At 47.8% G+C, this 11,979-nt stretch overlaps 1 protein-coding gene across 2 annotated transcripts; it reads right to left on the bottom strand.

Moving 5' to 3' along the window:
* Nucleotides 1-2,864: 2,864 nt before the first annotated feature.
* LOC123931300 (sialic acid-binding Ig-like lectin 13) lies at nt 2,865-11,979 on the bottom strand. 2 transcript variants are annotated; one of them, XM_045988252.1, is made up of 9 exons: nt 11,910-11,979; nt 11,464-11,844; nt 11,000-11,278; nt 10,765-10,812; nt 7,322-7,579; nt 6,956-7,240; nt 6,560-6,659; nt 6,111-6,192; nt 2,865-4,567 (listed from the first exon to the last, which is right to left on the bottom strand). In XM_045988252.1, exons 1-9 carry the CDS (start codon nt 11,941-11,943, stop codon nt 4,343-4,345), a joined length of 1,692 nt encoding a protein of 563 aa, XP_045844208.1. In that variant the 5' UTR covers nt 11,944-11,979; the 3' UTR covers nt 2,865-4,342. The 2 variants fall into 2 exon arrangements, with proteins under 2 accessions (XP_045844208.1, XP_045844209.1); XM_045988253.1 differs by having other exon boundaries at nt 2,865-4,525.

The following is an 11,979-nucleotide window of genomic DNA, read 5'->3' as shown; positions in this document are numbered from 1 at the left end:
AAAGGATGAATACCCAACTTTTGTAGCAACATGGACGGGACTGGAAGTGATTATGCTGAGTGAAATAAGTCAAGCAGAGAGAGTCAAGTATCATATGGTTTCACTTATTTGTGGAGCATAACAAATCACATGGAAGACATTGGGAGATGGAGAGGAGAAGGAAGTTGGGGGAAACTGGAAGGGGAGATGAACCATGAGAGACTATGGACTCTGAAAAACAACCAGAGGGTTTTGAAGGGGCGGGGTGGGGGGGTGGGAGGTTGAGGAACCAGGTGGTGGGTAATAGGGAGGGCACGTATTGCATGGAGCACTGGGTGTTGTGCAAAAACAACGAATACTGTTATGCTGAAAAAATAAAAAAATAATAATAAATAAAAAATAATAAAAAAACTAGATGATTTTATTTTTTTAAAAGATTTTATTTATTTATTTGACAGACAGATCACAAGTAGGCAGAGAGGCAGGCGGAGAGAGAGAAGGGAGGAAGCAGGCTCCCTGCTGAGCAGAGAGCCCGATGCGGGGCTCGATCCCAGGACCCTGAGATCATGACCTGAGCCGAAAGCAGAGGCTTAAACCCACTGAGCCACCAGGCGCCCCTAAAACTAGATGATTTTAAAGTGAACGATTTAGTGGCATTTAGTACATCCACCATGTTGTGCAACGCCACCTCTATCTGATTCCGGAGCATTTTCATCACTCCAAAGAGAAACCCTACACCCACTAAACTTTCACCTTTTCCACAGTCCATGGCAGCCTGTAATCTGCTTTCCAGCTCTATGAATTTATCTATTTTACATATTTCATATAAATGGAATAATGAAATAAGTAGCCTTTGTGTCTGGAGTACCCCACTTAGCATATTTTTGAGGTTCATGCACATCATATGTATCAGAGCTTCAGTCTTTTTCTATGGCTGAATAATATTCTGTTTTAGGGATAGACCACATTTTGTTTTTGCATTCAATCGTTGATGGGCATTGGGTTGTTCCCACTTTTTGGCTCCTATGAAGGGGCTTAAACATTTAACCAGTGTCCACTACCAACATCACAAAAACCACTTAGACGGTCTCTAGACCCTGTGATTAAAGATTAAAGCTATGGTGGAGAGATGAATGTGATCTGTGGGGTTCCAGAAGAGGGAGCTCCAGAGTCTTCCCCAGGATAGCAGGAAGGGGTGGAAGAAGGCTTAATGCTGCAAGTTGGGCCTGGAGTACTACTGGACCATGTTGTTGCTCCTTGGGGCACTTTATACCACGGCCAAGGGGACCTCATGGCTTCCAGTGGGGGAGGAAAAGATGCAGACTCACAAGATTCAGGAAGTGATTCAGACAGTGACCTCTTAGAGGAACAGCCAGAGAGGAGTGTAAATTGGAGCCTATGAGATTGGAGAAGAGGAAGAGGCCTGTTTCACAAGATCCCAGTGAGTGCCAGACCAGAAATTGTGCCCTGGTGGAACGTACCAGTTAATGGAGACATGGGAGCATGATGCTCTCCTTGCTAAGATGGCGGGTATCAGACAGTATGTCCTGTGGAACATTCCCACATCCTGGATGGAGAACCGAGGGGAGAACCAGACGTGAGGAAAGACATGGAGCCAGTCTGGGATGCATTGAAAGTGAGGAGCCTGTGGTCCTTCAGTGTGACATGTCCAAGAAGACATATAAGTTTAGAGTCCAGGAGAGAGCTCTGGGGTAGAAATACAAGCTGGAGGCCCCAGCAGAGCCCAGGCATGTTGTCCCCTTGTATCTGAGTGGTAGGCATTTCTGCGGTTTCCTGAGTGTACTTCATGTGTTGTGCCCAAGGCTGGGTTCTAAAACCACAGGGTCAGACATAGTCCCTGCCCTGGGGAAGTTCAGAGTCGGTGGAAATCAGAGTTAGATAATTACAAGGATAGTCTTTTATAAATCTTTTAAAATTTTTATTTATTTATTCAAGAGAGAGTACATGCGTGAGTTGAGGTGGGCAGAGGGAGAGAGAAAGGAAGAGAAGCAGACTCCCCTGAGCCCGGTACTGGGCTTGGTCCAGACCCTGAGTTCATGACCTGAGTGGAAACCCCAGGTGCCCCATCTTTTAAAAAAATCTTAATGTAAATTCTGTTAAAGAGTACTACTCAAACAGAAAAGGACACAAACCACAAATGTTTTACTCAAAAATGTTTCAGAGAGTGACCACATCTGAGCAGTTAGGACCCAGATCAAGACACAAATCTTTACTGGAAGACCCCAGGAGGGCCCCACTCGACCCTTCCTGTCACTACACCCCAATGGCAACCAGTATCTGCACTTCCAATGGCAAAGATCAGTTTTTTCTGTTTCTTTTTTAAAAATTATTTTTATTAACATATAATATATTATTTGCCCCAAGGGTACAGGTCTGTGAATCGTCAGGCTTATACACTTCATAGCACTCACCATAGCACATACCTTCCCCAGTGTCCATAACCCAACCACCCTCTCCCAAACCCCCTCCCACCAGCGACCCTCAGTTTGTTTTGTGAGATTAAGAGTCTCTTACGGTTTGTCTCCCTCCCGATCCCATCTTGTTTCATTTTTTCCTTCCCTACCCCCCAAACCCTCCACCCTACCTCTCAAACTCCTCATATCAGAGAGAAACTCCTCATATCAGAGAGATCATATGATAATCGTCTTGGTTTTGTCTGTTTCAAAACCCCACATCAAAGATGTCACATAGTGAGGACTCTTGCATCTGGATTATTTCACATTATGTCTCTAAGCTTCTCACGCCTTGTACAGAGCTGTTATTTGCTTCTTCCATTGCGTGAATATGCTGCAGTCCATTTACCTGTCTTACTGTTGATGGGCATTTGAACGGGTTCCATTTTTTCATGGCAGCCACAGCTGCCATGAACGTTCTTGTACACATCCGGTGAATGCTTCTATGAACTTGTGCTGGACACACACCTTGGAGTGAAATTGCTGGCTCCATGCGCAGTGTCAGTAGAGAGTGACCAACATTTTTCCCAGGGTCTTGTACCAGTTCTCACTCCCCTCACCCCTGACAATGTAGGAGAGTTCCAGTTGCTCCTCATCTTCACCAACACTGACATTTTTACACAAGGGCCACGCTAATCTTCTTGGGCTCTTTCCAATTTTAGGATAGGTGCTGCTGAAGCATACTTGATATTCTTTAAGGAAAAAATGTCATTGTGGCAATGTAGACACAACTTAAAATCTACTGTTTCAAGTGCATGTTTAGTGGCATGAAGTACATTCACATTGTGCAATTGTCGCTATCATCCATCCCTAGAATGGATAAAATTCTATACCCATTAACCATTAATTGTCCATCCACATCCCCAACCCCCTTTTAAATAATGGGTTTTTTTAAGTACTCCTTTTTATTGTAGTTAAAAAAAACATAAATTTTACCATCTTAAATATTTTTAAGTGTGTAGTACCATAGTGTTAACTACATGTACATCATTAAGTTCTAGGAAGTGTTCATCTTGCAGAACCGAAACTCTACCTGCTGAAAGCCGTTTCTTGTTTCCTCTCCCATGGGCCCCCTCTACCTTCTGTTTCTAAGAATTTAGTTACTTCAGATACTTTGTGTAACTGGACTCATGCCATGTTTGTCTTTTGGTGATGGCTTATTTCACTTGGTGTAATGTCTTCAACACTTGATGTTCTTGATACCATTTTTACTATTTTAATCATAGTGGTGGCTGTGCAGTGACCAGCACCGAGGTCTTTACTTGCATTTCCTTGAAAGCTACTGACATTAACCATCTTTCTATATGCCTATGGGCCCTTTGAATATCTCACTTTTTAATTAGGTTGTGTGCCTTTTTCTTACTGATTTTTGGAAGATTCTTATATATTCTTTTTATACTGTGAATGAATCCTTCGTTAGACACTTATATTGGGAAATATCTACTCTTGCCAGAGTTACATTCAGAAATATATTTACTTTTAAAAATAATGCAAAGAAAAAGAAAACAAAAGACAAAATAATACATGTTCAAAAGCTGATCTCTCCCTCCATCCTGAGGTAAACTTAACACATAAGGATATGCTTAACAATGCCAATGGTGCATTTTTTCCCCCACTGAACAATCTACCTGATGAATATTATTCCCCATTTCACAGAGGAGGGAACACAGGGAGGCATGGGGAGGTGAAGTGCCTCGCCTGATGTTTGAAATCAGGAATCTGTGATTTTCTGCCACTCCAAGAAGTGTCACATTCCAATTTATAAACTTTGGCTCCGAGTGCTGTCAACTTCTAAGGAATCAGTGTCTGCTATGCGTTTATTCAGAGATGTCCTGTCCAGGCTCCAGTCAGAGCTGGCCCTCCTGGAGGCAGGGATCAGGTTGGGGTCGTCATTTCTGGATCTTGATCTCTGCATACTCAGTGTTCTCCTGGTTCTGAAAGTTGTGCGGCTTCAGCCCATGGAAGCTGAGGTTGGCATAGTAGAGCTCCTGCTCCTTCTCTGAGAGGGAGGTGGCCGCAGCTGGGGGCAGGTGGTCTGAGGGGCTGTCTGAGCAGCGTTTGCTCAGGTGATCCTGAGTGGAATGAAGGAAAGGCATGGGAGCTGCCCTTTGGGTCTGGAGAAGGGAAGAGGGGGTTGGGGTGCACTTATTCATTTATCCACTTCATGCCCGTTTCCTGAGCATTCATCCATCCATTCATTCATTCACTCATTCATTCATTTGTATCTTTTTTTCATGATGGCATTGAATCCTTACAACTCCCCCCACTCCCCTGTGGATGATATAACTGTTATCCCCATTTTATAGATATTAAAACAGAGTAAGCAAGGTCAAGAAACTCTTCAGCACACGATCTCTGACCTCAGACAGCCTATCAGGGCAAGGAGACAGTACCAAATTGTCACACACACACACACACAAATGATAAAATTGTAACTTATGATCTGGTACACAGAAGCAGCATCCACCAGGGGCTCAAATGATGCTGGGAACATGCCTGTGATTATTACAGGGAGGCATGGTGACAGTCTGCCTGCATAGGACAGGGGAATATTCAAACTGGAGCATGAAAGGTGAATTAGGGGTCTGGCCAGTGCAAATGGGGAGGGTCAAAGGAAATTATGCATGCAAAGGCACAAAGTTACAGAAAACAAGCCCTGCCTGGGGTTAAGGAGCTAATTTTGTGGACAGGGGAAGGAAGTGGGCTGGAGAGCTCAGCAGAGGACAGGTCACGGAACACCAGACCAAGGAAACTGGACTACATGTCCCATACGGTAGCTCCTAGAGTACATGAAACATGGAGATTCTGAGCGGAGGTGTGCCATGAGTGTGAGACATACCCTGGATTTCAAAGACTTAGTATGAGAAGAAGAAGAAGGCAGGGGGGTGGGGGAGAGGAGGAGGACGAAGGGGAAGGGGAAGGGGAAAAGGAAGGGGAAGAAGAAGAGGAAGAAGGGGAAGAAGAAGAAGGAGAAAAAGAAGAAGGAGAAGAAGAGAAGAAGAAGGAGAAGGAGGGGAAGGAGAAGGAGAAGAAGGAATAATTCAGACTATCTCATTAATAATCTGTACATTGATTCTGATGATATGGTGGTGAAATAATATTTTGAATATATTGGGTTAAATAATATATTACATTAAAACTGATCTCATACTTCTTTCTACTTTTTAAATGTGGCCATTAGTAAATTTTAGCCATGTAAATGGCTCATATTATCTTTCTGTTGAACCATGCTGATTCAGACAGTAGGGTCACAGGTGTTTGGGGAATTTCTTGCCCACGAAATTGGAAGATGAGGTGGAGAGGTGGCGTCGTGGAGGTAAGGCACAGAAAGTGGCCCAGGAGGGAGACAGCGAGGGCTCAGCAGGGAAGGGACTAAATGGAAAAAAAAAAAAAACAAAAACTTTGTTAAAGTTTGTTAAAAGGGAAATGGGTGGGACTTGGCCCATTACTGGCTCTTGCCGATGGAGGGGAGCGGAGAGGAAAAGGGGGCTCTCGGATCTCTGAGTTGAGCACAGCCAGAAATCCCGAGGGAGGACCAAATTTGGAGGGTCCATGATGGATTCATCTTTTAGCATGCTGAGTGAGCCACCCCATGGTCCATCCCAGGAGAGGTATCCAGGTGGGACACCAGATAGAAAGAGATACCCCAGCCCTCACCTGGGAGACTGTATTTGAGGCTGGATGGACGCCATCCCTGCATGCTGCTTTCCTGGTTGACTTCTGCCTGTAGGTCTTCACTCTGAGGGGAGAGATCAGAGCCTTTCAGCCTGGCTGCTCGAAACTGGGAGCCTGGAAGGATGACTGACTGAGGCATCAGTCATGAAGCATGACTTCAAGCATGAAGGCTGCCATCTGGCTACAGACACCAGGAGGAGAATGCATGTTCTCTTCTCCCTGACAGTGGGAACCTGTGTGGGGAACAGACCACTGCCAGCCTCGATATCAGGGGACTAGATTCCTGAAGCCGCTTGGACAAATTGTGTCCCCTCTGGCTGCATCACTTCCCCAGGTTTCTTCAGCTCTGGGCTTCGAGTTTGGGAGATTCTTTGGGTCCCCTCCCTGCCCAACCTCAGGAGGCCTTCACTCAAAGCAGGGCCCGCACTCACGCGAAGAAGATGATGAGGCAGAGACAGAGAGCAAGCAGGGGTGTGACAGCAGCTCCCCAGATGACCCCCTGAGTCACACCCGTCCTGGCCCCTGGCCTCCCTGCAGATAAGAGACCTGGGGTAAACTCCAGTCCTGCTAAGCAGGCATCTGAGCACCCAGCCTTCTGGAATCCATGACCCAGGGGTGTGCCTACAGCTATCCAGGACTGGCTCCTTTGTCCCCCACCCCTCTATGTGACCCCAGCCTCCTGTTCCCCTGGCCCTCCTCAACCTATGCATGACTCTGACCTCTAGTGCCCGTTTGCCCAAGTCAGAGCCACTTGTCTCTTCAATGTCTTCTAGGATCCTGATTCATGCGCCCCCTTCCCCGGGCATTGCCCTTCATAACTCCCTGACCTGGCAGTAGCAGGATAGCCATGCTCTGTTTCCCGTGGGCATTCCAGGCCTCACAGCTGAGTCTGAGGCTGGAGTCCAGTGGCCCTCTGAGGCTCAGGGAGCTGTTGGCCCAGGACCCCACAGAGCTGGAGGTGAGCGTCCAGGAGGCGTTGCTGTGGTTCCCCTCCAGCAGCTCCTCCCCCAGCCGCCAGCGCACAGAAGGGGGCAGCTGGGATTGAGCCGAGCAGTGGCAGTGCACGTCCTCGCCCTCCCAGGAGCAGGAGGGACCCAACAGCTTCAGGGGGGCTGTGGGAAGACAGCAGAGAGATCAGAGGAGGCCCCCCTCCCCAGGGCCCAGGCATCCTTCCCAGATATGTCCCAACTCACTCTTCACACGGAGGCTCACAGATGCTTCCAGGGAGCCCAACAGGTGCTGAGCTCGGCAGACGTATCTTCCGTGGTTCACCAGTTCCACCCGGGGAAACTCCAGGATCCCAGGATTTGAGGGTTGTGAGGGCTGCAGGGTCAGGCTATCCCGGGTCCAGCTCACCCTGGCAGGAGGGTTGCTGTCGTCGACACAGACCAGGCGCAGGGGCTGGCCCTCCTGGACTGGGAGAGATGAGCCATTGCCCAGAGCCTCAGGTCCTGGCAAGACAGAGAGAAAGTTAAGCCCTGGCCCTCACTGGGGGTATTGCCTCTCTCTCTCTCTCTCTCTCTCTCTTTCTCTCTGTCTCTTTTCCTCACATCATGTAAATCTGTTTCTTCTCTTCCACCGCGTGATTGAACCCCATGATCATAGGGTCAGCTGAAGGGGACAGGACTGAGAGCAAGCACCACAGCCTTTCCAAGTGGCCCATGTACATTCTGTCTTTCTCTAAGTTCATTAAGTCCTGTCTAATTTAGTTGTGTCTGAGAGTTCACTGTCTTGCGAGCGAAATACCCAGAATCAGGAGTCATAGAGCAGTGTGATGTGTTTTGTGATGGGCGTACATTGTGCTCGGGGGAACCCTGGAGGTGGGAATTCAGTGAAACTGTCAGGGCACGGAGGGCTTCCTAGAGGAGGAGAGGCTAAAGTGAAGCATGAGAGGGGCCAGGAGCTAGCATGGAAGGACATTGCTGGAGGCTGGCACAGAAAGTGTAGCCACAGCTGAGGTGTAAAATGGCTCTGCATACTCAGGGAAGAGCAGGCAGTCTGTAAGGCTTGAGTGAGTGTTGACATATGGCATTGCTGAGGATTCAAAAATAATAATAGATTGGGGAAAGACAGTAACAGTGGTTTACTGGTATGTGTTTAACAACCAGCTCATTGGGGAGGAGGAGGGGAGAAAAAAAAGTCTTGATTTGCCAATTTCCTTGGTGTAAATACTTCCCCCTTGGCTGATTTCAAGCACCCGACTAAATGTCACTGAACTCAGAATTGGAAAAAAATGGACACAATTGGCTCTTGCCAGCCAGTGAGAATCAACTCCAGTATGTCACTGAATGCAACGCCTCCCTCAAAAAACCATGTTTTTGTCTAACAAAGTCACTATATGCTAAGTCAAAGGGCCATTATTAGGCTGGAAATAAATCCTTTCAACTAAAACACAGCTGATCTCCTTTATGTAAAAAGAGCTTCTTCAGATCATTAAGGAAAAGTCCACAAAGAAATATAAACGACTCTTAAGCAGAATGAAAGATACACAACCTGTTTACAAAATGATTATTCAAGTTAAAATGACAGTGAATTCACTTAAGATATCAGCAAGGATGAAAATGTTCAGCAGGTTGAGATTATAAAAACAATGGCTTCTGTGTAGTATGATTCGGCAATAACTGTAGAAATTGCAAACATACCCCTTGATTTGGGACTTTTCTGGGAAATTATCTTACAGACGCATGCACACATATGGAGAATGTTTATATAAGTTATTTGTTGCTGTATTATTTGCCTTAACAAAAGTCTGGAAACACCATGGCTTTCCACCAATGGGGACTCATTAAGTAGTTCGCAGTATAATATACTTCTAATTGGAAGACCACGGAGTCCTCAGTAAGAATGAAGAAGCTTTCCTACGAACTCATAGAGAAAGTAATGTACCAATGTCAATTACTTAGTTGGGACAAATGCATCATGGTGGTGTTCATACTTTTAAAGACAAGGGAAGATAGACGAGGGCTTTATAGAAACTCTGTACAATGTAAACCTAAATTTACTCCACCATAAGAAGTTTATTAAAAAATAATAGCTAAATGAGGGGCACCTGAGTGGCTTAGCCAGTTAAGCGACCAAATCTTGATTTAGGCTCAGGTCTTGATTTCAGGGTCCTGGGACCGAGCCCAGCCCTGCATTGTCAGGCTCTGGGCTCGGTGGGGAGTCTGCCTGAAGATTCTCTCTCTCTCCCTCTTCCTCTGCCTCTCCCCCAGCTCAAATGCATGTGTGTATGCTCTCTCTCTAAAATAAATCACTCTTTAAGAAAATAATAGCTAAGTGAAATAAGTCAGCTGGAAGAAAGTCAAACACCAGGTGATTCCACACATATATGGAATTTAAGAAACAAAACAAATGGGCAAAGGCAAAAAGCGAGAGAGAGAGAGAGAAATCAAGCAACAGACTCTTAACTATACAGAGCAAACTGATCATTTCCTGGAGAGGAGGAAGAGGGGCGATGGGGAAATAAGGAGATTGAGAAGGGCACTTGTGATGAGCCCCAGTCGAGGTATGGAAGTGATGAATCACTATATTATACACTTGAAACTAATGTGCATTATATGGTGACTAAATGGAATTTGAATGAAAACTTAAAAAAATAATGGAGATGCAGAGGAGTTTTATAGTATGGTGCGTGCGTACGTGTGTGTTTTTAAACGTAGACGTGTAGATTATATTTGGGAAAATAACCAGGAGGGGAGGTACACAGGTGCCAAAGACTATTTTATTCTTACTCCGGTTTGCTGGGGACTGAATTGTGTTCTCCTTAAGTTCATGTGTCTAAGCCCTACCCTCCAATATGGTGGTATTTGGATGGGTCTTTGGGGGTGATTAGGGTTAGGTGAGGCCATAAGAGTAGGGGCCTTGGAAGGTATCAGGGCTCTTTTTCTTTTTTAAAAAGATTTTATCTATTTATTTGTCAGAGAGAGAGAGAGCACAAGCAGAGGCAGAGGGAGAAGCAGGCCCCTCACTGAGCAAGGAGCCCAAGGCAGGACTTGATCTCAGGACCCTGGGATCATGACCTGAGCCGAAGGCAGACACTTAACAAACTGAGCCACCTAGGTGCCCCTGGATTAGTGTTCTTGTAAGAGGAGACACCAAAGAACTCACTCTCTTTTAGTTGTGCGAGAGAAAACAGCGCCAGAAAGCAGCTGTTTACGAGGAGTGAACTCTCATTGGGAACCAAACTGGCTGGCACCTTGACCTTGGACCTGCCTCCAGAAATGTGAGGGATGAATGTCTGAGGCTTAAGCCCCTCTGCCTGTGGTATTTTGTTATGGCAGCCCAAGCAGACCAAGACACATTTTATGCTTACTGTTTTAAACAATAATGCTGTAATGTGGAAGGAATTGCAGGAGTGGGTGGGGTCCAGATCCTAAGGGGAATGAGGCAAGATTTAGGGGGAGAACGTAGTTGGGGCACTGGGGACGGCCACCCCCATCAGGCACAGAGGTCATGCAGTACCCTTGAGAGCAGGGTCAGCGGTAGGGAGAAGCCAGTGGGCTGCTCCCCACCTCTGCAGCCCCCACACCTGGACTGAGCCTTTCTCCCACCTGAGTTCTGAAACCCCAGCTCTGCTCTGAAGGACGGAGACACACGCCATTTGCACCACAGCCCAAGAGGAGAGGTTGTACCCTACCTGTACCTTCTCTTCGGAACACACTGATGGTCAGGTTCTGGGGTGCATCTGAACAGATAGACATAATTGTTTTCAGAGGCAGGAAGGTCGACGTTGGCCCTTTCCCCCCAGAAACTTCAGAAATGGGAAAGGAGTGGAGTCTGGTGTTTTCTTTCCTTCCTCCCCAGGATTCGAGACCCTGCCCCCCCAATAGCCACAGCCCTCAGGGACCCTGGCATCCTGGCCTGGCACTCACAGGACACGTTGAGCTGGACGGTCTTCTCCGTGCTCACACCAGCTCCGGGGAAGGTCACTTGACAGGTGAGGTTGGTGCCATGGTCCTGGGGCCTCGGGGTGAGAGTGAGTACAGAGGAGTGAGGACCCTTGGAGCCCCAGGAGGGGAGGGCGACTCCGATCCAGGAGAAGGTGGGGGGTGTACCCCTCTCACAGGCCCATGGCACGCTACAGGTAATGTTCTTGGGGTGGCCAGATTCTAGGGGCCCCTGGATGTGGATGTCAGGTGTCTGTGTCAGAGCTGAGGAGGAGAGAGAGATCCTGCAGTGGGACCCTGAGTGTGCCCCTAGAAGCAGCCTCCATTCCAGGCCAGCTGTCTCCTCCCCAGCCAGGATGGAGATCAGGGGGTCCCTTTCTGGACCTGCCCCAGGAGCCCTCAGGATCCATGCATGGGACATGTGTCCTCTCCTGAAGCCCATTCCTTACCCGTCACATGCACGGAGAGCTGATTCTGCTGGTAATTGTATTTCACAGAAGACCCTCTCTCCACCCTAAAGAAGTACTTCCCCGAGTCCCTTCTCTGTGCATCTCTGATGTCCAGGGAGCAGTCGTAGGCCTGGGGGTCCCCGAGGAGGCGGAATCGGCCCTGGGTCTCCTCCTGCACTTTACGATCTGGGTTGTTTGTGGCCACTGGAGCATCGTGGTGTGAACTGAACACTTCCCGGAACCAGTAGCCATAAGCCGGGTCATTATCAGTGTATTTGCGGGGGTGGGAGAAGCGGCAGGGCACGGAGATGCACAGGCCCTCCTGCACCGTCAGGGACTCCTGCACCTGCAGCTGGTATCTTGGATACTGAGCCAGGGACCCTGTGGAGAATCGAGGGTCAGCAGCAGCCGCCGCCCACCTGGCCCCCTCCCCTCGGCCCACTCACCTGCCCACAGCAGGGACAGCAGCAGCGGCAGCATCTTTGGGGTGAGAGTCACGGAGCTGCCACAGGACAG

This window comes from Meles meles, chromosome 19 (genome assembly GCF_922984935.1).
Source record: "Meles meles chromosome 19, mMelMel3.1 paternal haplotype, whole genome shotgun sequence".
NCBI classification, from domain to species: Eukaryota; Metazoa; Chordata; class Mammalia; order Carnivora; family Mustelidae; genus Meles; species Meles meles.
This window is presented reverse-complemented; position numbering and strand designations above follow the sequence as displayed.

What these genes read in the sequence shown, in the direction of transcription:
- LOC123931300 (XM_045988252.1), bottom strand. Translation starts at nt 11,943, where the DNA reads ATGCTGCCGCTGCTGCTGTCCCTGCTGTGGGCAG. An exon ending in GCTGTCCCTGCTGTGGGCAG is followed by an intron (nt 11,845 to 11,909) that starts GTGAGTGGGCCG and finishes GATTCTCCACAG; the next exon opens with GGTCCCTGGCTCAGTATCCA. An exon ending in TGTGAGCCTCCGTGTGAAGA is followed by an intron (nt 7,241 to 7,321) that starts GTGAGTTGGGAC and finishes GTCTTCCCACAG; the next exon opens with CCCCCCTGAAGCTGTTGGGT.